The sequence below is a fragment of the Dermochelys coriacea genome, chromosome 17 (assembly GCF_009764565.3).
Source record: "Dermochelys coriacea isolate rDerCor1 chromosome 17, rDerCor1.pri.v4, whole genome shotgun sequence".
NCBI classification, from domain to species: Eukaryota; Metazoa; Chordata; order Testudines; family Dermochelyidae; genus Dermochelys; species Dermochelys coriacea.
In genome coordinates, this window is record NC_050084.1 from 813,493 (window position 1) to 838,390 (window position 24,898).

Below are 24,898 nucleotides of genomic sequence, written 5' to 3' on the forward strand. Positions count from 1 at the left end.
TCCCACCCGGACACTGCCCCATGTCAGCATCACCCGGGCCCCCCGTTCCTTACCTGGACGCTGCCCCATGTCAGCGTCACCGAGGCCCCCTGCTCCCCACCCGGACACTGCCCCATGTCAGCGTCACCTGAGCCCCCCTGTTCCTTACCAGTACACTTCCCTGTGTCAGCGTCACCCGGGCCCCCTGTTCCTTACCTGGACGCTGCCCCATGTCAGCGTCACCAAGGCTCCCTGCTCCCCACCCGGACACTGCCCCATGTCAGCATCACCTGAGCCCCCCTGTTCCTTACCAGTACACTGCCCTGTGTCAGCGTCACCCGGGCCTCCCTGCTCCCCACCTGGACACTGCCCCATGTCAGCCTCACCCAGGTCCCCCTGCTGCCTCCCCAGACACTGCCCCGTGTCAGCCTTAGCTGGGCTTCCCTGCTGCCCACTCAGATGCAGTATCTTCTTGGCAAGAACCCATCTGATTTTTTTTCTCTCTCCTTCCTGTTTTGAAGCCATTTCACCTTTTTTAGCTTTCTGAGGGGTACTGGGTGTCAGTCCTGTCCCTGAGACGTCTAGCTCCTACTTCTCAGTGTCTGTACATGGCAAGTCCATGGAGAGGGGAAGTGGCCAGGAGTGCAATGGGCAGGGGGCACATATGGGGAGTGTGACGGGTCACACTCGCCCCGCATTGGTCGGGAAGGGTTAACCCTACACTGTGGGCTGAGGAAACCGTGCCCCCTTGACTCTACTAGGCCTCTCCAGGTGCACTGGTATAAAAGGGAGCAGCTTAGCTCATTTGGGGACTGACCACCAGGGAGGGATGCCTACCTGCATGCACACGCAAACGCACTCACGCCCACATGCCCACACTCTGGCCCACTCACACGCCTGCTGGCTCCATCCAAGTATCAGCCGAAGCCCGAGGCTGTGGGAGCTGGAGATGCTGTAACCCAGGCAGATGCCAAGGTACCTACAGAGACCTTGTTGAGTCTGGAGTCACCGGGGACAGCACAGACTAGAGAACCCAAAGATAACAGATGCCCAGACCGTGACAGTGGAAACTACAGTAGGAAGCAGCCCAGGAGTATTTGATAGGGACCCAGTTTGTGAACCGGAAATTTGAGTCAGTGTGTTTTGGTCGGAACTGCCTCCTCCCCTGTTGACTCAGTGGCACATGCCCCTGCCACCACCAGGGCCGTGGGCTGGGGTCCGGTGCAGAGGGAGTGCCCGGACCCCCTACCCAGGCTTCAGAGTAGCAGCCGTGTTAGTCTGTATCCACAAAAAGAAAAGGAATACTTGTGGCACCTTAGAGACTAACACATTTATTTGAGCATAAGCTTTCGTGAGCTACGGCTCACTTCATCGGATGCATTCAGTGGAAAATACAGTGGGGAGATGTTATATACACACACAGAGAACCTGAAACAATGAGTGTTACCATACATACTGTAACCAGAGTGATCACTTAAGATGAGCTATTACCAGCGGAGGTGGGGGAGAAAACCTTTGGAGTGATAACCAAGGTGGGCCATTTCCAGCAGTTGACAAGAACGTCTGAGAAACAGTGGGGGGTTGGGTGGAACCCAGAGTGCCACCCCCTTTCTTGTGCGTGATGGCCCCCATCCTGACTGACTCTGGCTGCTAGGTCTTCCTGCTGACAAGGGTGACTTTGCTGACTTTGGCCAGTCTGCCTTACTGCCCCACCAAGAGGGGCGAATCTCTTGAGTCTGGCTGCTAGGCCTTATGGCCTGTCTCACTGGGGCAAATTGACTGTAGCTGTTATGCCACACTGCCCCACCAAGACGAAATCAAATTGCCTGAGTGGGAGTCAGAGGTAATGAAGGTGGTAATTGATCATATAACAAGTTGCAGTGTGGGCAAATAGAGGAAGAAGTAAAGATGATTGGGCCTGAACCAAGACCTCAGTGCCAATATAAATACCCACAAGCTGCTCAGGACTGACTGAGAGAAACCATTGCAGCACTGACAGACCAAGGAATGCTGGTAGAGATGTCAGATGCATTACATGCACTAATCTGGCCGGTACTCAAGGCAGATAAAGCACACTTGGCGATAAACTGTGGATTATCGAGAACTCAACCAAGTGACACCTAGGCTTTCTTATTGCCATGATTTCCTGGTATCTGGCAATCTCACCAGGAGCGCAGTGGTACTGAACACCTTCTTCTCTATCACCCCGAATCATGATACAAGTTCACATTCACCTTTGATAACAAGCAATATACCTTTAGCTATGTTCCCAAAGGGTTCCACAATGCATCCTCCATCTACCACAAGTGTCACAAGAATGTGGAACACCATTCCAGAGAAGCATAAAATAATTAGCTATGTCAATGACATCCTTACTGCGACATCAACCATGGAAGAAAATCTAAAACTGTTAAATGTAGTCCTGGAAAAAGTAAAGACTGCATGATTTCTAATAAATCCTATAAAGGCCTCACAAAAAGTGACTTACTGAGGAGTGGAACTTGGAGTAGAGGGTAGAAGACCTGATGTCCAATACATACAGCTTATATGTAAGCTCCCCGCCCCACAAGATATCTTGGCTCTGAGATCCTTTCTTGGACTCCTGGGCTTTCTCCCAGGATTTCATGGAGAACTACTGAGAGATCGCCCACCCACTCTACCAACTGCTGTGAAAAGGACAAGAGTGGAAATGGAATGAAGAACACATGGAGTCCTTCAACAAACATAATCAGGCTCTAACTAAGCACCAGCACTCACTTATCACAGATGGGACAAACCATTCCAGCTATAGTTAGCCAAGACTGAAAGGATTAAGTGCTGGGCTTCTTCAAGATAATGGGAATGAACCCAAATCAGTGGCGCATGGGTCAAAAGTATCTGAGTGACATTGTGAGTGTCAGGTATTGGCACTGATCTGGGCCATGCACCATTGGGAGTACTTGCTAGGCATGTCACCAGTGATGCTCAAGACAACACATACTTTAAAGGTATATGTTCTATCCAGACAGATTAATGATGGAAGGGTATCCAACCTCAGGTTGGCAGGGTGGACCCTAAATGTACTGAACAAAAATACTGAAGTCAGCAAAAGACCATGAGTGCCCTTTGCCCCTCGAGGACATGCAAGAAGTTCACTCCCCATTCAAAACTGGTTTCACATATGCAGAAGCAAAAAGATGGACATTTGGGTGGTTAACGGGAGTTGTCTGTATCAAGATGGTAAACCTGGCACAGGCTTTGCTTCTATACAGCTGAGAACAGGTGAAGTCTTGCAAGGGACAGTGTTGCCTCACTGCGCCTAAGCAGCAGAGGTGGTGGCTGTCCTAGCCACATTGGATGCAGCTGCCTCAGAAGCTTGCTCGTTTATTTGTTCACACTTTGACTGGGTGGTCAAGGCACTTACCAAATGGATGCCCATTTGGATCACCTAGGGATATGACTTCAGCAGACAGCAAGCCAATAGCACATACCAAATACCTGAAGCATGCATGACAATTAGCAACAACCAGAAAGGGGGATATTTACCTGTTCAAGGTGAAAACCCATAAGAAAGATCAAGAAGTATCCAAATTAAACAACAAATTCAACAGACTTGCTAAACAGCTGCATTGCAAGGTATTGGGCAACTGTGGACCAAATCCGATCTAAAGGCATATCAAATTCAAGAACAAAATATGAAATAGAAGATCAAAAGGACATCGTTGCACTGCAGAAACAGGACAAAGACTTGCAAGATCTCTTAGTCAAGGAAGAGCATCAAAATTACAGCATCTTTCAGAACAAAGATGAACTAACACTGGCTTTAAGAAAAGACCTAAACAACCTAAACCCAGTTGTAGTAGTTCCTGTATGCATAAGGAAAGAACTCACTGCATTATCTCACAGTCAAGGCCATTTTGATTTAGAGAAGATGGTGAGGAGACTGTCTGTGGATTTGGTGGCCCAGTTTAACCAGAGATGTGGAGAAGCACCTGCAAAATTGCCTGAATTGCGCAGAGAATAATCCAGATCATAAAATCGATAAGGGTTCAGTGCTCCATCAAAAGATCCTGGGCCCATGGTCCTGACTACAGATTTTATAGGACTGCTGCCATGCACTGGGAGTGGCAATAAATACTGCCTAGTGGTAATGGATTCATTCTCCAAATGGATAGAAGCGTATCCTACTAAGTATAATACGACCACCACCACCACAAGAGATTTACTCGAACAAACTTTCTCAAGGTTTGGACTGCCCGACGAGATCGACTCAGATCAAGGCCCCTGTGCTGAAGTGGGACTGTTCTTAATGTTTCCTCTGAATACGAGAGGGGTGCCTCAGTTTCCCATAGGCATTTCTTAAGTCTCTAGGTGGTGGGATAAGGGGGTGTAATTGTTGCAGAGCAAAGGGCCAGGGTACATAAATGGCCGACACTCTGTCTCCTGGCAACTGATGGCCTGGGCCCTTCCCCCCTGCAAGGTGATAGCTAAACGGTTGGAGAACAAAGGAATCCGGTGACCTCCTGGCCCGGGAAAGGGACAAAGCCCAGAGGAGGAGGGACTGGAGAGAGTTTCAGTTTGGGGCTGGCTGGGGACATGGAGTGAAGTGCAGACGGGGTTGTCTGGCTCACTGCCCCCAAAATGGACCCGGCTGAGGGGTCCTGTTCTCTGCACCTACAAGCTCTGTGTTAGACCATGTTCCTGTCGTCTAATAAACCTTCTGTTTTACTGGTTGGCTGAGAGTCACGTCTGACTGTGGAGTTGGGGTGCAGGACCCTCTGGCTTCCCCAGGACCCTGCCTGGGTGGACTCACTGTGGGAAGCGCACAGAGGGGCAGAGGATGCTGAATGCTCCGAGGTCAGACCCAGGAAGGTGGAAGCCGGGTGAGCTTCTTCCCCTGGGGACAGGCTGCTCCCAGAGAGGAGACTTCACCAGAGTCCTGCCTGGCTTCATAGGGAGCAGTTCCAGAGCATCGCCCGGGGACTCTGTGACAGCCCCCACTTCATGGGAGAAGTAATGAGGTGTCTTTGCCAAACATTCAATATCAGGCAACGATTCCACATCACAGGCCACCCCCAGAGCTCCGGCCTGGTGGAAAGAAAGAACCGAACTCTAAAGATTGCCCTGTGTTATATTGTGATGCCTCTGGCTAAGACTGGGACAAGAAGCTGCCCATAATCCTCATGGCAGTAAGGGCTACAGTGGCAACTCATGACTTTACCCCGGGGGTTCTCAAACTGGGGGTTGTGACCCCTCAGGGGGTCACGGTTATTACATGGGGGGGTCGCGAGCTATCAGCCTCCCCCCATCCCCAAGCCCCTCTTGTCTCCAGCATTTATAATAGTGTTAAATACAAAAAAAGTGTTTTTAATTTATACGGGAGGGTCGTGCTCATAAGTTTGCTGTGTGAAAGGGGTCACCAGTACAAAAGTATGAGAAACACTGCTTTACTCCACATGAGGTGCTTACAGGAAGAGTCATGTGTATACCTGAGCAATGGTGGTTGCAGGAGAGCTCCCCTTGACGATTACCAACCTTGAGTATTAATGGATCAATTTATCAGTATGCTGCTACATAACATCAGCACGATCCAAAAGCAAGTAGTGCTACAATTAAAGAGCAATGCTAAATTCATGGACAAGAGGTTGAGGGAGACTCTAAAAATCCAAGAGTGGGATGTTGGGGACCAAATCCTGTATAGGTACTACTCATACAAAGGGCATGTCCTCATCCCCAAATGGGTACTCCAGTAACCATAACCAACAAGGCTAGCCCAACTGTATACCAAGTCGAGCTGAAAGGAAAGAGGAGGAAAACCCTTAAGTGGTTCCATTCCTCTGAGCTCAAAAATTGGAAAGGAGCTGGAACTTGAGCAACCAGAATGTACAGTATCTTTTTATTTGTTTGTTTCCTTTCAGGACCAGCACATTAATCATGCAATGGATATTATATTTTATTTGTATACATGGATTGCTAAATGTGCTCTGCTACACATAAAAGAGGGAGAGCACTATTTTTGTAACATAGGGAAAGAAGTAAATGTTACTGGAAATAGGTTATGGGAGGGCATGGATTTCTTGTCACCACATTATGTAGTGAGGCCACATCACCATCTATGCCTACGAAAAAGGTCTCTACTGCTCCCTTGTAGGGAAGGAGGATGTAGGAAATGTCTCAATGGTGGCGTTGGCAGAGGCCAATAGCACTTATATGGTAATAGCTGACAAAAACACTGACCAGACAAGCTTTGTTCACAAATGGGAAAAGGCTTGCAAGTGGGAGTTTAATGATGACCACTTGGGCAATTGTTCAGAGGCGCTAAGAGTGCGAGGTGAATCCAGATGTGTCAGCATCAATTCAAACATTCCCTTGTATTAAAGATGGGAATGTTTAAGGTAAAGATAACCATGCAAGTGCAATTTGTGGTAAGGGCTTTAAATATAAAGATACATACTTCCTCAAATGTGTGTATAGTATAAGTCTGCATTGTTACAATAACACCAAGGGCATGTTTAATTCATTTAGTAATTAGTTTCTGTAATGTAGTAATGTACAATGTGCAACTGTTGCGGTACCAGCGATATGAGTGTCAATGTACAGGACACAGGCAGATGGGTTGTAATTGGTATATATGGAGCCAGAGAGGTCAAACAAGTGGCCGTGGTACCGGATCCTTATATAAGCAATGTAGGTCCTGTGATAGTAAAGGGGAATTCCAAAGGCTATTGCTCATTGAGCCAGTCTATTCTCCAAAGATCACTATGCCTTTGCAAGTGGCAGTAAGCAGCATTGAACCTACGTGTGCACCGTATGTTCAAACACTGATCTCGGGATGGGAAGCTTGGGTAAAAAGCATCTTGCCCATGCCAAATAGAGTCAAAGGGGATGCAGTGGCAAAGGTGTTAGAAGGAGTGGGTATTTTAAATTCAATTGATTCCAGCATCCTGGCTGGAAAAATCAGTAGTATGGGGCCTGATGGGGCCTCGCTGAGCCAGCCAGTGACCTCCTCATTAAACTTCTTGAACAGTCTGGACTATTAAATTGTTAAGACGCAACTGAAATGGTTTGGTTTGCAAGAGGAGGATCATAAACTAATTATAGATGCTGTAGGGGTGTTGCAGAGCAACCTCTCATGGGCTTTAACTTGTGTTCAAGCCCAATCCTGGCTGCTAACTATGTCTAGGAAAGGATGGATTCAATGGAACCATCCCTTCAGAGCTGAGCACCTACTGCTAAGAAATGTTAGCTCTTTTGAAGTGATCCATCAGGCAGGGTGGAAGGCTGTCAATTTCTCATGACCTGGAAACCCACATAACCACCACACGAATACTAACTATATTCACTGCCAGTGAAAGGTGGGTCCCAATAGGCCTAAATGTCAACAACTCTGTTCTCATCCCTATGGACATACCTAAATGGGTGCATAGAGATGATGCAGGATATAGAGGTATCAACCTAAATTCCTGAAACTGGGAATCGGGTATTGGCTATACATGTACCACAAGTTTTACTGAGGGTCCACAAAGCTATTTAAATTTGGACCAAGGAAAGTGTCACTAGTCTCTAGCCAAGTAGCCATAATAGCTCAGCCGTTGTTTAGGTAAATAACCCCAGCAGATCTGTTCAAAGCTGGTGTACCCGTTTCTGATTAATTCCTTTTATACTGTCCGTCATAATCCTCATGTCAATTTGGTTGTGTCATGTATACTCTATACAGGGGTGTAACATTGACTTTGTGTTTCAAAATATTTCTGTGCAAGCTGTTCATGTTGCCTACATGTTATATAAACATGGGGATCCAATCATTTTGGGGGTAAATACATCTGTGTTAAACCAGTTAATAGAGCACTGAAGTTTAAGACAGTACCTTAAAAAGTGGAGGCTGTGACGCAGCAGGGAGGGGGGAGTGTTGACCTGGGAATGTGGCAGAGGAGTTTCACTCCCTGCGTTGAAAGAAGAAAAGGAGTACTTGTGGCACCTTAGAGACTAACAAATTTATTAGAGCATAAGCTTTCGTGAGCTACAGCTCACTTCATCGGATGCATTCCTGAGAGCCTGTAACCTGACCCAGGAGGGGGAGGGGGAGATAACACCTCTGCCCTGGGAATGTGGACAAAAGGCTGCAGGAGGGAGCCTGCTGAGGGGGGTTTTAGTTTCAGTTTTGTGCTGGGTGGTGGAATGCAGGGAATCCCAGGGCTGGGGTCTAAGCTCCCTGCCCCACAGAAGGACTTGACTGAGGGGTCCTGGTTATACCCCCAAGCTGTGTTTTAGACTGTGTTCCTATTGTCCAATAAACCTTCTGTTTTACTGGCTGTCTGAGAGTCACAGTGAATCTCAGGAAGAGGGGTGCAGGCCCTGGACTCCCCCACACTCCATGACAGAGGCACAAGGTAAAAATGCACCACTCCACTAAAAAGATAGAAAAGCTTTTCAAAAGGGTGCAAAGGGGTACATCTTTCTCACACTGGTGGGAAAGCTTGTTTTTCAGTCCCACCAACTTCAAGGAAGCGTGGAGTGTGTTGATTCACCCATTTGTCTTATTTTAATAATACAGTTTGGTTTGTTGCGATTGTTGGGACTATCTGTTGGATAAAGAGAAAGTTAAAAATCCTCTAGAGAATCCAAAGGTATATATCATGCCAATGGTGTAACAAAAGACTCAGTATCGACTGTCTTTGCTCTTCCTTTGGCGGGAAGGTCTGGGGGTGAGGAAGGGGATTGCACCAGTGATCAGATACGGACCAAGGGTACCTGTAGTAAGGAGGGAGGGGGAATTATATCCTGGCTTCTCTTCCAACCCATTGTGGGTTTAACACTCCCTCCCACACTTACTGGTACTGCATGGTCTCCTTCTTATTCCTCCAATTGATAATCTCCAGGGAGCAGAAATCCAGACCCCAGATGCAGAGGTCCCCCTGGCTGCAGGCGCACGCACAGGGGCTGGGGGACAGGTGCAGTGGGCTCAGCCATGCTGGCTTGCTGCTGGGACAGCATGGTGCCCATCACAAGAAGGGGGTGGGCCTGGCAGCCTGGTGAGAAAAGGGGGGTTAGAGGGACAGTGACGGGGGCTTCCTCCCCACTCCACCTCCTCCCACTGGGCTCCCCAACCTAGGCTGTGTGGGTGAAACTGCTGCCCCCAGCCATGGAGACCCACCCCACAAGCTGCTCTCTGCCCCATGGCCCCCCTGCAGCTCTCGGCTTCCCAGCCCTCCTTGAGCTCCCTCTCATCCCCCTCCAGGCCCCTGCTTCCCCCCTTCCCTATGCCTTGCTCCTCTCTGTTTCCTCCATGTGAGCGCTGGTGGGGTCTTGGGGGGAAGAGGCTAAGCAGGGGCAGGGTCTTGGGGTGAAGCATGGGTGGCAGAGCCACAGTCCAGGTGCCAGGGCCCACAAAAGATTAATCTGGCCCTGCACAGTACGCTAGGGCCAAGGTCTGGCTGGGCTTCCACTGAAGAGGAGGGCAGCTGCACCCTGGTCCAGTTTATGCCAGTAAATCTGGCCTTGGAGTTCCTGGCTCAGTGCCTGCATGGGAGGCTCTGCCCAGACACAGTTCTGTGTTTACTTTGCCCACCACCCACGTTGCTTAACCTGACGCTGCTCACATGGGCTGAGTCGGATGTTATTGCTACGACCCTTGCAAACTGCAGGACAAACCTGCCCCTGTGTGCCATGGCGGGAAAATTACAGTAAGGGGGGTGTTATGCAGGGGGCGGGAGCAGGCAGGTGTTATATAGCGGGTGTTATGCAGGGAATCCAGGGAGCAGGGGGGTGTTATACAGGGGGCACCCCGGCGGAAGGAGCAGGAGGGGTGTTATATGGGGGCACCCTGGGGGCAGGAGAATGGGGGTGTTATATAGGGGGCACCCTGGGGCAGGAGAACGGGGGTGTTATACAGGGGGAACCCCGGGGGCACGAGCAGGGGAGGTGTTATACAGGGGGTGTTCTGCAGGGACTCCAGGGGGCAGGAGCAGGGGGTGTTATTCGGGGGCACCCCAGGGACAGAAGCAGGAGCGGGGGGCGTTATGCAGGGCGCTCAGCGCTGTTCAAGCCCCACACACTGTTGTGATGCAGGAGGAGCAAAGCCTCCCCCCATGGTGGGCTCGAGTGGGGAAAGCCCGGGGCAGGGAGTTCCAGAGGCCCCGCTCCCCTACAGCCGTCGCCTGTGCTCGATTGCTCGGTCGGCGTCTGCTCCTGTCTAGGATCTGGCGGCTCACACGTGGCTCTATTGGCGCTGCCTTTCCGGCCTCCACGTGGGTTTGTTTGCGATGGCGGCCCGGGAGCAGCTGGCGCGGGGCGAGCCCCCGGCTTCGGCGCCAGGTGGGACCCTGGTGTGTGGGGCGCGGGGGATCCCGCCCGCTGCGGGCCAGGGGACGGGACGGGCCTTTCCCGGGGGGGCTGGTTCCAATCCGGCCCCAGCCCAGCCCAGCTCCCCCTGGCTGGGGACCGGCCTAAAGAGCAAGTGCCCCGGATCCGTTCCCCGACCTCCCCTCCCCGGCCAGGGGAGCGGATCGGGGCCTTTACCGCCCCGCGTGAGCTCCGCCGGCCAGGTGAGGGGACGCGCTTGTCTGTCAGCAGAGGGTGTCGGCGCGTCCCCGGCCTGCAGCCGGTCCCGAGACCCCGCCGTGGGCTGGCCCCTCCTTTCATCAACTGTTCCGTGTTTTGGCCCTTTGGGGCAGTGGCTGCTCGGCCCGTTTCTCCCGGCCATGCTGCGCACCGGCCCTTCCCCCTCTGACGTGCCAGTCAGGACGGTCTGAGGGGTGCCAACTTTGGTTGGATGGTTTCCTGGAGGTTTCCTCTCATGACATAATCTTTAATTCCTGGAGGGTCGGCAACCCTATGTGACGAGTGCTTTTCCCAGGAGCTAGGCCTGCACCGTATCGCCATGCGGCTCTGGCTTCTGGGCCTGATCGTAAGGAGGTGAGGCACCCTGTGTGGCGCAGAGATGCGCTCTGCAGAGGATGCTGGCTAGTCTGAAGGGAGGCTCTGCCGAGAGTGGCTGCCGTGGGACTATTAATTTTGCCTGGAGTGAGGAGAGTGGGTCCATCAGCCTTGAGCTGTGCTCTGAATACCTTCTCTGACTCCAGCGTCTCCTTGGTCTCCCATCTATCCCACGCTCCAGTAACCCGCTAGCAGTCACCTCTGACTGCTGCTCACTTGGTGGACAGAACGGTCAGCAGGGGCTTTTCCTGCCTGGCGTGTCTGATACGAAACCAGTCAGCCATAGGGACTTCTGTGTCCTAATTGTGGCACCTTAGAGACTAACAAATTTATTTGAGTATAAGCTTTCGTGAGCTACAGCTCACTTTATCGGATGCATGAGCTGTAGCTCACGAAAGCTTATGCTCAAATAAATTTGTTAGTCTCTAAGGTGCCACAAGTCCTCCTTTTCTTTTTGCGAATACAGACTAACACGGCTGCTATTCTGAAACTTGTGTCCTAATTGTTTAAGTTACTTTGTGGCATTTAATTTATCAGGGCAGTTTGCTTCACAGGAGCCTGGATAACTCATTTGGTGAGTGGGCAAAGCAGCTCGTGAGTCACCTGGCTTTCAGACAGCAACAAACACCTGTTCGCCATGAGGCACTGTCATGAAAGGGCCCTTTGCGAGCATAAATAAAGCAGCCCTTACACTGCATCAGCTCATCTGGCAGCATTCGGATTGCTGACAGCCTTTCTGATTCACAGAGCCCCACAAAAGGGTCTCGAGCAGTCATGGTAAAACAGGAATAGAAACCTGCCCTTTACAGCTCCCGTCACTAGTCAAGTGAGATACTAGAGAAGTAACACCTGCCCTTCCCTTGCGAGAGCACTGCCCCTCCAGGAGTGCCAGCCAGCAGCCGCCCCTTTCATGAGGCGTCGTGGACACACTGGGGACAGTGCTGGCTCTGGGCCAATTGGTGGGACCCTGGTAGTGGTGGGATGGGGAGCTCCTGTGGAGTCCTGGCTGGGAAAGGAGGAGGAGTCCTTGTGGGGGCAGAGGACCATCAGGGAGAGGGGGAGCTCTCTTGAGGCAGGGTCTGGCTCAAGGCCTGAGGATACGAGCAGGGGACACAGGCTTTAGTGTCCATGTGTGCGAAGCGTTTGGCAGGCAGTGTGCGCTAGGGCTGCTCAGCCTTAACCTGAGACTCCCTTGGGGCCAAGTTGTGAATTAGGGGCTCAGGGCAGCCGTTATGCGAGAGGCCACCCTATCCTGGCTCTGCTAGGGGCTGGAGGGGCTGCAGGTGGAGCTGGTTCTGGTGGGCTTGCTGGACTCTGGGCAGCAGGATTTTGAGTGACTCCTTGCTGCTGAGGGGGCACTGCGGCTCGAGCTTGTGTGTGGTGACCCAGTGTGTGGGACCTTCCTACCTGCATATGGGCCCTTCATGGTGGTCACCTTTAAACTTGCCAGCTGCCTGAGAGAACAAAAGACTTCTCCGCATTCTGTGGATAGCAGCCGGCAGGCACTGTCTGGGGACACAGGGCAGCTGGCAAGCGGAAGAGGCCTCTGCACAGAAGCCTTTCTAGGCCTCATGTAGCTGGGGTGATAGGGTCATGCTGTAACAGGCACCAGCACCTCAGTGGTCGCTCGCTGGATTCTTGCTCTCCGGGGAGTCGTTGTTGTCCTTCCCCTGAACTCGTTTTCGAGTGACTGGCTGCTTCCTCTCCTGGAAGGTGGTCCTGCCTCTAATTGATCAGGAGCTTTCCCTGCTGGGTTACTGGCACTGAGCAGCCCCTGGGCAGTGGGTTTCTGGCTCTGGGCAAAGCCCCCCATCTCTGCGCATGTCAGTGAGGTGGGGGCTATGGCCAAGCCTCTCTCAGTTAATTCTGTTCGGAGTTTCTAATCTGGGCTCAGTGTATGTTCCGACAGCTGCCCTTTGCCCCCTCCAGTCACTCCATTGCTCCCGAGTCACTCAGCAAGATTGAATGTAATTGCACAGCTTTCATGATCTCATTTCCTTGCCTTTAATATTAGTTTATTGAGGGATTGGAGCATGAAGTTACTCTGTGCCCTCCCCCCCAGGCTGTGCTAGATAAGCAGGCCTGGTGCCTCCCTGCATTATTGAGCGTGGTTGCTGGGGGGTGGAAACCTCCTCCCCTTGTCCTGCACCCAGTCAGTTGTCTCTGGTTGGCGGGGCTGGAGTGGGGACTGCTGTGGTTCTCTGCCTTGCGGGAGTGGGTCCCCCGTGCTCTCAGGCGAGCAGAGGGGTCTGAGCTGTGGCTCTAGATTCGTTTGAGTGAGTTGGTATCTCCCGATGGATGCTGAATCATCAGGCCTCTGGAGACAATAGGTGGTTCCCTTGGAGTGACACATCCAGCGTGTTTCACCGTGCCTCCCAGCCAGTCCTTGCTGCTGACTGGACGGAGCCAGGCTTTCCCCCTGGTTCTGCTGGTGTGATGGCCTGTCTCCCTGTGGCAGTGGGAGCCAGGTGTCAAATCCTGTGGTAGCTAACGGAGTCAGGTGCGGCACATGCGGCTGGTGGGTGGCCAGCGGCTCAGTGCCTTCCCACTCTTCACGGATCCTTTGGCTCCTTGCAATTCTGTATAAGAAGCTCCTTGGCTCTCCTTGCAGGCCGAGGACCCCAGCGCCGACGGGTGGCTATGCAGATCCCCGAGGCAATTCTCACCAATAAGGAGCTACAGGAGGCAGTTGGAGCCCTCCCCAGCAACTATAACTTTGAGATCTACAAGACAGTCTGGAGAATTCAGCAGGCTAAGGCAAAGAAAGGTAAGTGGCCGCTTGAGGCCATGTTGCGCTCTTAGCATCCAGGCTAGAACTGAGTCTGGGAATGGAGCTGCTGGGCTTCATGCACCAGCTCACATCCTGGGCTGCGTGGGGGCTAGTTCCCATTGAACCCTGTTGTTGCAGCCCCGGCCCCTGGCCCCTCCTCAGGCAGAACGTGCATGGCCCTCGCCAGTGTGTGGGTCCCATTCGGTCCGGAGAGGGTGTGTTGTAAGGCATATGGGCCAGGGGCTGGGCTTAGAGCACTTGGGGCTGGGTTATCTAGGGGAATTACTGGTGGATGCTGGCTGTGCCAAGCTGTCAGTCAGGCTGGGAAGCATCTGCCATGCTGCCGGCATTTAACGTCACGGGGAGCTGGCCATAACGCTTCCGATGATTTAGTGTATTTGTATCTCAGGTTTATAATCACATTAGACAGGACGGGCTGAGTCGCATGTAGCTGTCATCCTGCTGGAGACTGGACTGGGATGCTGGCCAGGGCTCCAGTTACAGCTCTCTCTTTCCTCTTTCCCTGTGCTTCCTGGCTGAGCCTTTGAGGATTGGCGGGTACACCCACATGAGCGAGTGCCCAGGTGGAATATGGGTGAAGGGCAAAGCCCCCCAGGGGTGGGGGGCAGCACTGGGGTCTTCGAAAGCAGTTCCATTGATACACAGGGAGGAGGGTCAGGCATAGGCATGAGCTCCTGACTGTGTGGGCTGGGTGTTTCCAGGCTCGGGGAGAGGAAGGCGCAGGTTCCCTGGTCTCTGCTGGGGTACCTCTGACTTGAGGTGGTTTCAGCTGGTGGCAGCTGCTTTATTTCCCCCTTGGCTTCAGCTGCTGAAGAGTAAATGCCCCGGCCCTCTCCTTGTTTGGGGTCGCTGGCCACAGCCCGCTCAGCCCTGTTCCTTGTGAGCTGCCAGTGCAGAGAATAATGCATCAGACTCCTGATCCTCACTGGGCCACACATGCCTTGGATGAAACGAGCAGACACCCGTGGGTGCTGGCAAGGGAAAGGGTGCTTGGTGTTACTGCAGGCTGTGCTGGTGGGGGGCAGGTGAACACAGGCTGTCACAGGTGATGGGCTGGGGAAGGGCTCATGAGTGGGGTCTGTGACATGATCGTGCGGACAGGGCCCCCCATAGTGTGCCCTGTCTGCCCTCAGCACTGTTCAGGTTTCTGGAAGCTGGTGTGTGTGTGGAGGGCCTGAGTAGCTGCAGTTTGTGACTGGCTGGGGGTCCTGGCAGGCAGCAGCGTCAAGCCTGGAATGTTTGATCGGGCCAGGAGAGCCTTTGCCAGCTGATGGCGCCTTGGCAAGCAGCACAGGGAGCAACAGGTGTCACCGATGGGATGCTCTTGTGACCATAGAGGGGAAGGATCCCAGGGGTTAGGGTACCTGCCCAGGACCCAGTTTGGCTCCCTGCCCTGCTGCAGGCTCCCCGTGGGACCATGAACAAGTTCCTGGCCTGCCTCGGTTCCCATCAGTAATGTGGGGACGGCAGCCCAGCCGTGGGAGGGTCACTGCGGATTGTGAGGTGCTGGGGCCGTTGAGCACCTTAGAGTGAGAGATCTGAGTAAGTGTCCCTCCTGTCTTGGCTCGGTCACCATCGAGGCCCAGACCGTCATGCCCTGTCCCCCGGAGGTGCTCAGGTTGGGAAGAGGCAGTGGGGGAGTGCGTGGCTGTTCTGGCCAAGGCGCTGCCTGGGCTCCCCAGTGCTGTGTGTTTTGTTCTATGAAATGCGAACTTGCAGCCTGGATTTAGGTTTTAGCCTCTCGGGCAATACTGGAAGCTGAACTCATCAGCTGGGATGGGATCTCAAATGTACATGTGCAGAGGCCAGCATGTGGCTCGCTGGCAAGGGACTGCAGCTGGACCCGAGAGGGCAGAAGTTCGGGGCAAGGCTTCCCTATGCCAGCGCCTGGTGGGGAGGGGATGTGATGGGCTGGAGGTGTGTATCTGGGCCTGGGTCATAGCAGAGAGGCCAGCAGAGAGCCACTGGCCACAGAGGGCAGGTGCTGTGCTAACCGAGGGGAAGCTGGCTGTCCTATGCTTCCCCCACCCTCTCCTGGCGCCTTGGCAAACCACAGGCCTCACTTGGGAAGGCAAGTCTGTTTTCTGGCCAGCAGCCCAGGGCCCAGGGCTGGAGCTGATTCCATCCCAGGGGGAGGAAGGATTCGGAGTCCCTCAAGCTAGCTATGCCGAGCCCTGGGCACTCTCTGCCCCGGTGGGATGAGTAAAGTGCTGCAAGTTGGACTCCTTGGAGCTCTGCCACCTGCCCTGGGCACTGAAATATCTGGGCTGGGGACTGTGAAGTGCCTCTTGCCTGGTGTGTGCTGGGCTCTCTGCTCCTTATCTGGGAAGCAGGGCTGTCGATTAATCGCAGTTACCTCACGCCATTAACTCAAAAAAATTAACTGTGAATAAAAAAATTAATCACGATTAATCACACTATTAAAACAATAGAATACCAATTGAAATTTATTAAATATTTTGGATGCTTTTCTGCATTTTCAAATATATCTATTTCTGTTACAACACAGATTACAAAGTGTACAGTGCTCACTTTATATTATTTTTGATTATAAATATTTGTGCTGTAAAAATGATAAAAGAAATAGTATTTTTCAGTTCACTTCATACAAGTACTGTAGTGCAATCTTTATCATGAAAGTGTAACATACAAATGTAGATTTATTTTTTTTGTTACATAACTGCACTCAAAAACAAAACAATGTAAAACTTTAGAACCTACAAGTCCACTCAGGCCTACTTCTTGTTCAGCCAATCGCTAAGACAAACAAGTTTGTTTACATTTACGGGAGATACAGCAGCCTGCTTCTTATTTACAGTGTCACCTGAAAGTGAAAACAGGTGTTCGCATGGCACTTTTGTAGCCGGCGTTGCAAGGTATTTACATGCCAGATATGCTAAACATTCATATGTCCCTTCATGCTTCGGCCTCCATTCTAGAGGACATGCTTCCATGCTGATGATGTTAGTTCAAAAAATAATGCATTCATTAAATTTGTGACTGAACTCCTTGGGAGAGAATTGAATGTCTCCTGTTCTCTTTTACCCACATTCTGCCATAGATTTCATATTTATAGTAGTCTTGGATGATGACCCAGCACATGTTCATTTTAAGAACACCTTCACTGCAGATTTGGCAAAATGCAAAGGAGGTACCAATGTGAGATTTCTAAGGACAGATACAGCTCTCGACCCAAGGTTTAAGCATCTGAAGTGCCGTCCAAAATCTGAGAGGGACAAGGTGTGAAGAGTGCTTTCAGAAGTCTTAAAAGAGGCACACACCAATGTGGAAACTACAAAACCTGAACCACCAAAAAAGAAAATCAACCTTCTGCTGATGGCATCTGACTCAGATGACGAAAATGAATATGTGTCAGTCTGCTCTTTTTGGATTGTTATCAAGCAGAACCCGTTTTCAGCATGGACACGTCCTCTGGAATGGTGGTTGAAGCATGAAGGGACATATGAATCTTTAGTGCATCTGGCATGTAAATATCTTGCAATGCTGTCTACAACAATGGCATGTGAACACCTGTTCTCACTTTCAGGTGACATTGTAAACGAGAAGCAGGCAGCATTATCTCCTGCATATTGTAACCAAACTTGTTTGTGTAAGCGATTGGCTGAAGTAGGACTGCGTGGACTTTTAGGTTCTAAAGTTTTACGTTGTTTTATTTTTGAAAGCAGTTATTTTTTGTATGTAATTCTACATTTATAAGTTCAACTTTCATGATAAAGAGATTGCACTACAGTACTTGTATTGAGTGAATTGAAATGTACTATTTCTTTTGTTTTCTACAGTCAAATATTTGTAATAAAAATAAATATGAAGTGAGCACTGTACACTTGATATTCTGTGTTGTAATTGAAATCAATATATTTGAAAATGTAGAAAACATCTACAGATATTTAAATCAATGGTATTCTATTACTGTTTAACAGTGCGATTAATCACGATTAATTGTTCTAATTGCTTGAGAGCCCTACTGGGAAGGGCTGTCAGATGTGGCCCATGCTGTTTTCCAGACATCCCAGGACAGCAGAGGCTGGCTGGGGAGGAAGCGGCGCTCTGGGACCCCTCCTGAGGTGCCTGAAGCCAGATTTCCCTGGCTGGGTAAGCCAAGTACTTAGCCTTCAAAGAGCTTTGTGAGTCTGGGAAGCTGGAGATTAACGTGATTGCAACCAATTGGCCTAAAACAATGTCTTTAAATAGAGCTGGTGTTTGCCCGGGCATGGTTCAGTATCCTGGGGATTTCTGTCAGCCAGGGATTTGGGGAGGGAAACCATGGGTAAATGTCATGAAGGCTGGGATGCGTTAGTGGGATCTAGAGTTAAGAGAATAACGGGATTAATGGGACCTGCAGCTGGAGTTAAAGGCCACAGTCCCGGCGCTAGGTCCCCACCCCCACAGGGAACAGCCCAGCATGGGGACCTTCCCTCGCCTTTCAGAGGATCTGGAGGGCAGTAAAGGAGATTGAGTCCCAGTCTGACTGTTAGCATAAGAACAGCCACACTGGGTCAGAGCAATGGCCCACCTGCCCCAGGATCTCGTCTTCCAACAGTGCCAGTGCCAGGTGCTTCAGAGGGAGGGAACAGAACAGGGCAACTGTCAAGTGATCCAGCCCCTGGCGTCCATTCCCAGCTTCCAGCAGTCAGAAGTTTAGGGATATCTGGAGCGTGGGTTGTGTCTCTGCCCAGCCTGGCCAACGGCCAACGATGGACCAAGCCTTGTTCTGTTTGGGATCCATTTTACTTCTGGCCTTTGTGACATCCCCTGGCAGTGAGCTCCACTGGCCGGCTGTGTGTGTGGGAAGAAGCACTTCCTGCTGTTTGCTTTAAACCTGCTGCCTGTCACCTGGGCCAGCACCTGGCTCATTGCTGGGCTGCAGCATGTGGCCTGGGCACAGAGGTGATGGCTTAAAACCCTGAGCCCTGGTGCTTGGCCTGCACCTTGGGGCCATGGTCCTCACTGTGCTGGGCAGGTTCAGCACCCAGCTGCAGGGAGTTCTCCAGCTCTCCCCTTCCTGCGTCATTGTCATGTTGTGACTCCTCCCCAGAATGGCCAGGGAGCGGAGAGTGTTGCAGCTGCCTCATTGCAGAAGGCTCGTGACTCCCTCCCCTTAGGAAGTGCTCAGGAGTTCCTGAAGCAAGCAGGAGCCTGGGTGTCATAGGCTAAGTGTGCCAGTGTCCCAGCATGCTGTGGGGCAGTTCTGGCTCAGAGGAGCTCTGGGGTGGATGCAGAAGGCGGATGGGCTGAGCTCCATGTGGGTTGGGTCTGGCTCAGTGTGTGCAGGGGTGTCGTCAGGTTTGTACTAAGGTGTTTGCTTTACGGAGGAAATGACCTGCTCGGTGCATCCTAACCCTGGGGATCTCTCTCTCCTAGTGGCTCTGCAGATGCCCGAAGGCCTCCTCATGTTCGCGTGCACCATCGCTGACATCATTGAAAGGTGAGCGAAAGACGTAGGCTCTTTGCCCTTGGAGGGGTGTCTGCCCTCGCCACACACTCTGGCATATCACCAGACGGGTCCCCTGGGCAGAAAAGTAATGCCTCGCAGCAAACAGCTTTGCTAAAGCATTGATCTGCCTGTTCCGTGGCCCTGCCTTCCATCACGGAGCCGCCTGTGGTGCCTGTAGTTGGTATCTCCTGCGTTAGGTAGTGCCCAGCTGTACAGTGCTGCAGGCAGGGTGGGGCGGCCGGGCAACGTTCACTCGGCGCAGTCCTGGCTTCCCAGCCATAGCGGCTGTTTGTGGTTGAATTTATGTGGCCATGTGAGTGGTGAGAGACGACCATGCTGTCGGGCTGATCTCGCTGCCTGGCTCTGCTCCCCACCCCTTGGCGCGTTCGAGCCAGCAACCGACAAGCTCAGCATGTCCTGGCCCTCGTCGGGGTCACGGTGCCCGTGTTAACAACTGGCTGACCTGAGCTTGGAGCCTGTGTGCCGAGGAGCGCTCTGGGCTGCAGTGAGGGCAGGGCCTGGTGGCAGTAGGTGAGCTGTAAGAGGCTGGTGCTTCCAGGCACTCTCCATTCAGTGCCCTGCTGCTTTGGGAGGGAAAGGGGCCCCCCTCGAGCTCCTCCGTGCCCCTGCCTTGCTGGCCATGGCCTCTGCACCAAGCTCATCCTGGGCTCCAGGGGAAAGGCCCTGCTGCCCATTTACCCTGGCATCTCGTCCCCTCGCTCCTTGGGGCAGAGAGGGCAGCTGTGATTGGCAGGCATCTGCAGGGCTGTGGGCACGGGTCTGGGCATGTGAGTTCTCCCGGCTGCTCACAGTGGCTCACAGAGAGGCAGGGGGGACCCCTGTCCCCATGCTGCTTCCCTCCCGATTTGCTCCGCGCCCCAGAGAAAGCAGAAGTGGAGGGTGAAGTGCTGAGAGGCCACTGGGAGCTGAGCAGAGCATTCGGCTATGCAGGAGCAGCAGATTGAGGCACCTTGCAGAATTTAGACTAATCTCTTTTCCCCCTGTGCATGCTCCCCGTTCCCCCCCGTACCCACTTCCCTGCTCTGCTCCCTCCCCAGCTCCCTCTGTTTGCCCACGGTGAGTGAGAGCCAAGAGTAGGCGGAGGGGTCATGACACTCACTAGCATATTGTCTGCCTGGTGCAATGGGGCTGGGGATGGTTTCCCTTCCCACCTGCCCTTAGCCAAACAGCTGCTAATGCAGTGCTTGGCAGACAGGGTCAGAGCAGGGCACCCTCCCAGCTCCACCAGTAACCCCCCTGCCCCGCTCCCCTGCACAATAGGAGCAATATCACTGCCCCGGCTGGGAAGGCTGCGGCGTGGCTGGGTGATTAGCCCCTCTGCCCCCCAGCGTGCTGTGCTCTGCTGGTGGCTTGGGCTGTGTAGGTGCCAGCTGGGCTTGTTGGCAGCATCGTTCCCCAGCAGGCTGGTGGCTGCTCTGTGGCCATCAGCCCTGCCCTGCCCTCTGAGCCCGCGCTAGTGCCCCAGGTGCTGCGCGCTTGGCCATACGGGTGGGAGCAGGGGGAGCTGGCTGAGTGTCTCGCTGTCTCCTGCTGGCCTCTGGCACCTGGGGAGCACTGGGCTGGGCCCCAGTCTCAGCCTGTCTGGGAGCTGCCAGGGCCCCGGGCCTGTAAGAGACTGTCTGTGCTGCGCAGCAGGGAGCTGCTTTCATGGCCCAGCCTCAAAGGCAGCGGATTACGGGGATTCTTTTATCTGAGTGAACGTGAGCCTGAGCCCCGGTGCACGGCGCAGCCTGCCCGCCCTGTAGGGGGGGCTCCTGCCTCCCAGCAAGCCCAGCTGGGGCCTCCAGGGTGGGGCTGCAAATGGAGGGGAGGAGAGAGGGTTGTGGGGGGGAGCTGTGGGCCGGGGGGGAAATCTGTGTGTATATGTGGGGGGGTATAGGTGGGGGCTGTGTGCTGGGGGGGTTCTGTGTGTATATGTGGGGGGTGCCCACGGGTGGGAGCTGTGTGCTGGGGGGTTCTGTGTGTATATGTGGGGGAGCACCCACGGGTGGGAGCTGTGTGCCGGGGGGGTTTTGTGTGTACAGAGGTGTGTGCCCATGGGTGGGGGATCTGTGGGGGGAGGGCAGTTGCAAAGTAGCAGTAAACACGGGAGATGCGCGGCGATGTGAGGGTTGCTGCGAGGCTGTTTGGGGTGGGGGAGAGGCCGGGTGGGCAGCGGTGCTGGATGGGGGAGAGGGGAGCAGTGACACATGGTGTGCAGGGGTCACTGAGCTGTGACGCTTCCTGCCCAGACGGGGCCCACGCTGGGGGCGGCGTGGCCTGGCTCTAGTCACTGAGGTGCTGGAGCTTGTGGCCAAAGCCTGAGCGGGGCCTCTGATAGAACCAGGGGCTGGGATGACGGAGGAGGTGGCTGAGTGTCCATGACAGCCCCTGGCCTGCAGTTTGGGAAGCGCTGGTGCTGGCCAGGATTGGGGCTTGTTGGTGCCCCTGGTGCCACGCTGGCCCTGAGCCCCCGGGCGCCTCCCCCTCCCCCCAGTGCCATGCTGGCCCTGAGCACCCCTCCTTGTGCTCTGCCAGCCTATTGGGTGTAACTCTGAAGATACCAGCTGGGAGTCTGAGGCCTGGTCTACACTTGAGACAAGTTGGCGTGGCTACACATGGAAAACGTCCTGCCTTCTGTGCGTCGTCAGGGCGAATGACCCCCGGAGCTGCAGCCCGGGCGTGGTTAGGAGCCTTCCGGCTGACTCTCGGCCGCAGCCCTTGCAGTGTAGACACTGCCTGAGTCTGTGCTGCTCAGTGTGAAACCCTGGACCCCCCCCCGGCCCCGCCTCGCTCCCCGAGGACCCCGCCCCCACCCCTTCCTCACTCCCCAAGATGCTCCTGTGAGTCAGGAGAAAACTGCATTAGGTGAGGGGTTAGAGCGACAGGCAGCTGTTCCTGGCCTCATTAGTGCCTGGCTCCTCATGCCATTAATATTTATAGTTTGGTGCTAATGTGGAAGCTTAGCTTGGCCGCTGCTTTGGCTGGCCCTTTTCACCTAGCTGCCTCGGCTCCGGACGTGACAGAAATCGCTCCTTCTGCCTGCGCCAGGCCGGCGAGCTCCCTGCCCGCGCGTGGGTCCAGCGCCAGACCGGCGAGTCCCAGTCACACGGGGAGCCTGTTCGAAGCCTGTCCCATGCCCAGGACAGACGAGATCCTAGACAAGTTGGGGGCCCCATTACCTCACCAAGGACTACTGGCCAGCACCTTTGGAGCCAGATGCTGGTTTGAAATCTGTATTCATTGCCCCTTTGGGGCTCTGTGAGTTCCTGGTCCTGCCTTTCGGCCTCAATGAGGCACCTGCCAACATGGGGTGGGTAAGTTACAGAGGGGGAGGGAGCACTTGGCCCTGGCGTCCATTGATGACATCTGTGTCTTTAGCCAGACTGGAGAGGAGTCTGTGTCCCAGGTGAGGAGGGGGCTGGGGCGCCTCCAGGAGGCCGGACTGACTGTAAAGGCTGGGAAGTGCAAGGTGGGGATAGCAGAAGTGTCATACCTGGGCCACAAGGTGGGAAGCAGCCACCCAAAGCCAGAGCCAGCCAAGCTGGAGACTGACCTGCTCCCCAAACCAAGAAGCAGGTCCAGGCCTTTATGGCTGGGGCACTACTGGTGCTTTGTACCCCATGTGACGAAGCAGGACTGTTCTTAATGTTTCCTCTGAATATTGTGGGGGTGCCTCAGTTTCCCCTATGCAGTTCTTGTAATGGAGTCCCTGGACAATGCTCTGGAACTGCTCCCTACGAAGCCAGGCAGGACTCTGGGGAAGTCTCCTCTCTGGGAGCAGCCTGTCTGCAGGGCAAAAAGCTCACCCGGCTTCCACCTTCCTGGGTCTGACCTCGGAGCATTCAGCATCCTCTGCCCCGCCATGCGCTTCCCACAGCGAGTCCGCCCAGGCGGGTCCTGGAGAAGCCAGAGGGTCCTGCCCCCCAACTCTGCAGTCAGACGTGACTCTCAGCCAGCCAGTAAAACAGAAGGTTTATTAGATGACAGGGACATGGTCTAATACAGAGCTTGTAGGTGCAGAGAACAGGACCCCTCAGCCGGGTCCATTTTGAGGGGCAGTGAGCCAGACAACCCCGTCTGCACTTCACTCCATGTCCCCAGCCATCCCCAAACTGAAACTCTCTCCAGCCCTCCTCCTCTGGGCTTTGTTCCTTTCCCGGGCCAGGAGGTCACAGGATTCCTTTGTTCTCCAACCCCTTTAGCTCTCATCTTGCAGGGGGGAAGGGCCAGGCCAGGAAACAGGGTGTCAGCCATTCTCTGTGTCCAGACCCCTGCACTCACCTGCCCTCTAGGGCTCTGCAATGATCATACACCCTTGCCCCACCACCGAGGTACTTAAGAACTGCCTAGGGGAAACTGAGGCACCTCCACACTATTCAGAGGAAACATTAAGAACAGTCCCACTTCATCACAGTTATTAGCTGTGTGAGCTGTGTATCCTGCAGACAGGCTGCTCACAGAAAGGATACTTCCCCAGAGTCCTGACTGGCTTTGTAGGGAGCAGTTCCAGAGCATCGCCCAGGGCTCTGTGACACCCCACTTTAACTCCATAGTAGCCCCATCACGAAGCTATGTAAGAAGGGCAAGGTAGTCTGGACCAAGCAGTGCCAGGGGGCTCTCTGGGCTCTGAAGGAAGCTCTCTCTAGTCAAGGGCCCAGTGCTGGTAAATCCAGACTTTGACAAGCCTTCGTGGTGTTCACAGATGCTCTAGATGCAGGGCTGGGCGCGGTGCTGATGCAAGCTAATGTGAAGGGGGAGAGACACCCCATTGTGTACCTAAGCAGGAAGCTTTGTTGCCCCGGGAGCAGAACGATGCGGCCATAGAGAAGCAATGTCTGGCCATGGGGTGGGTGCTTAAAAAGCTGCAGTCGTATCTATTTGGGAGACACTTTACTGTGTATACTGATCACGCTCCTCTGATGGGCTGCACCAATGAAAGGGGCTAATGCTGAGCTCCTGCAATGGAGTCTGACCCTCCAGGATTATGAGATGGTGGTCCATGGGAATGGGAATGCACATGTTATAGCTGATGTTTTGTCCTGGAAAGGGGGACCTGCACTTCCCCAGGCCATTAGCTGAAGGGACCCTGCTCAGTTCGGACTCGAAGGGGGGCGGGATGTGACGAAGTGGGGAGTTTTCGTAATGTTTCATATGGTTATTGTGTGTACCTCAGTTTCCCTGTGAACTGCATGTCTAACCAGGCAGGGGAAGGAAAGGTGTTGATCTTTGCCGAGATCTCTAGAGGATCAGATGTGACTGTCGCTGGCTACCTGAGCCTAGCCAATGGCCAGACAGTTTGTGACTTCTGTCACTTGGGCAGGGGGAGGGAGGGGTTAGAACATTCACACCCCTGAGCGACATCGGTTTTACTGACATAGGCTACACTTGAGACAGGTTGGCCTGGCTACACATGGAAAACGTCCTGCCTTCTGTGCTACAAAGTAGATGTGGCCTAAGCCAGGGGAGGTGGCGGTGGCAGGAAGATTGTGGCCTGTAGCCACCCCTTCTCAGGCTTGAGAGCTGACAAAGCAGGGCTTGGCTCGGGAGCCTGGCTAGCACAGGGAGTAGTGCTGGGGATGCCCTTCCTCTTGGAGTCTGGACTGAGTCAGGGCCCTAGCATGGTGCATACTGGGAGGGAGCATCCTAGGGCTGCCAACTGGCTGGCTGGGCATGTGGCTAGCAGGGCCTCGCACTGAGCAAAGGGCCAGGAGTTGTGAGACATAGTTCTTCCATTAACACGGGCTTGCTGGGTGGCT

General features: G+C 53.6%; 1 protein-coding gene across 4 annotated transcripts in view; it reads left to right on the forward strand.

Annotated features, from left to right (window-relative positions):
* The first annotated feature begins 10,179 nt into the window (after positions 1-10,179).
* Positions 10,180-24,898, forward strand: part of DPH1 (diphthamide biosynthesis 1) — a 52,645-nt gene continuing 37,926 nt past the window's right edge. The window contains exons 1-3 of one of the 4 annotated variants that reach the window (XM_043499181.1): positions 10,180-10,272; positions 13,505-13,660; positions 19,067-19,130. In XM_043499181.1, the coding sequence (XP_043355116.1) occupies positions 10,221-10,272; positions 13,505-13,660; positions 19,067-19,130 (272 nt within the window). In that variant the 5' untranslated portion in view covers positions 10,180-10,220. Of the gene's footprint in view, positions 10,273-10,369; positions 10,799-13,503; positions 13,661-17,662; positions 17,798-19,066; positions 19,131-24,898 lie in introns of those variants that run through there. The other 3 variants (XM_043499180.1, XM_043499182.1, XM_043499183.1) reach the window with 3 other exon arrangements.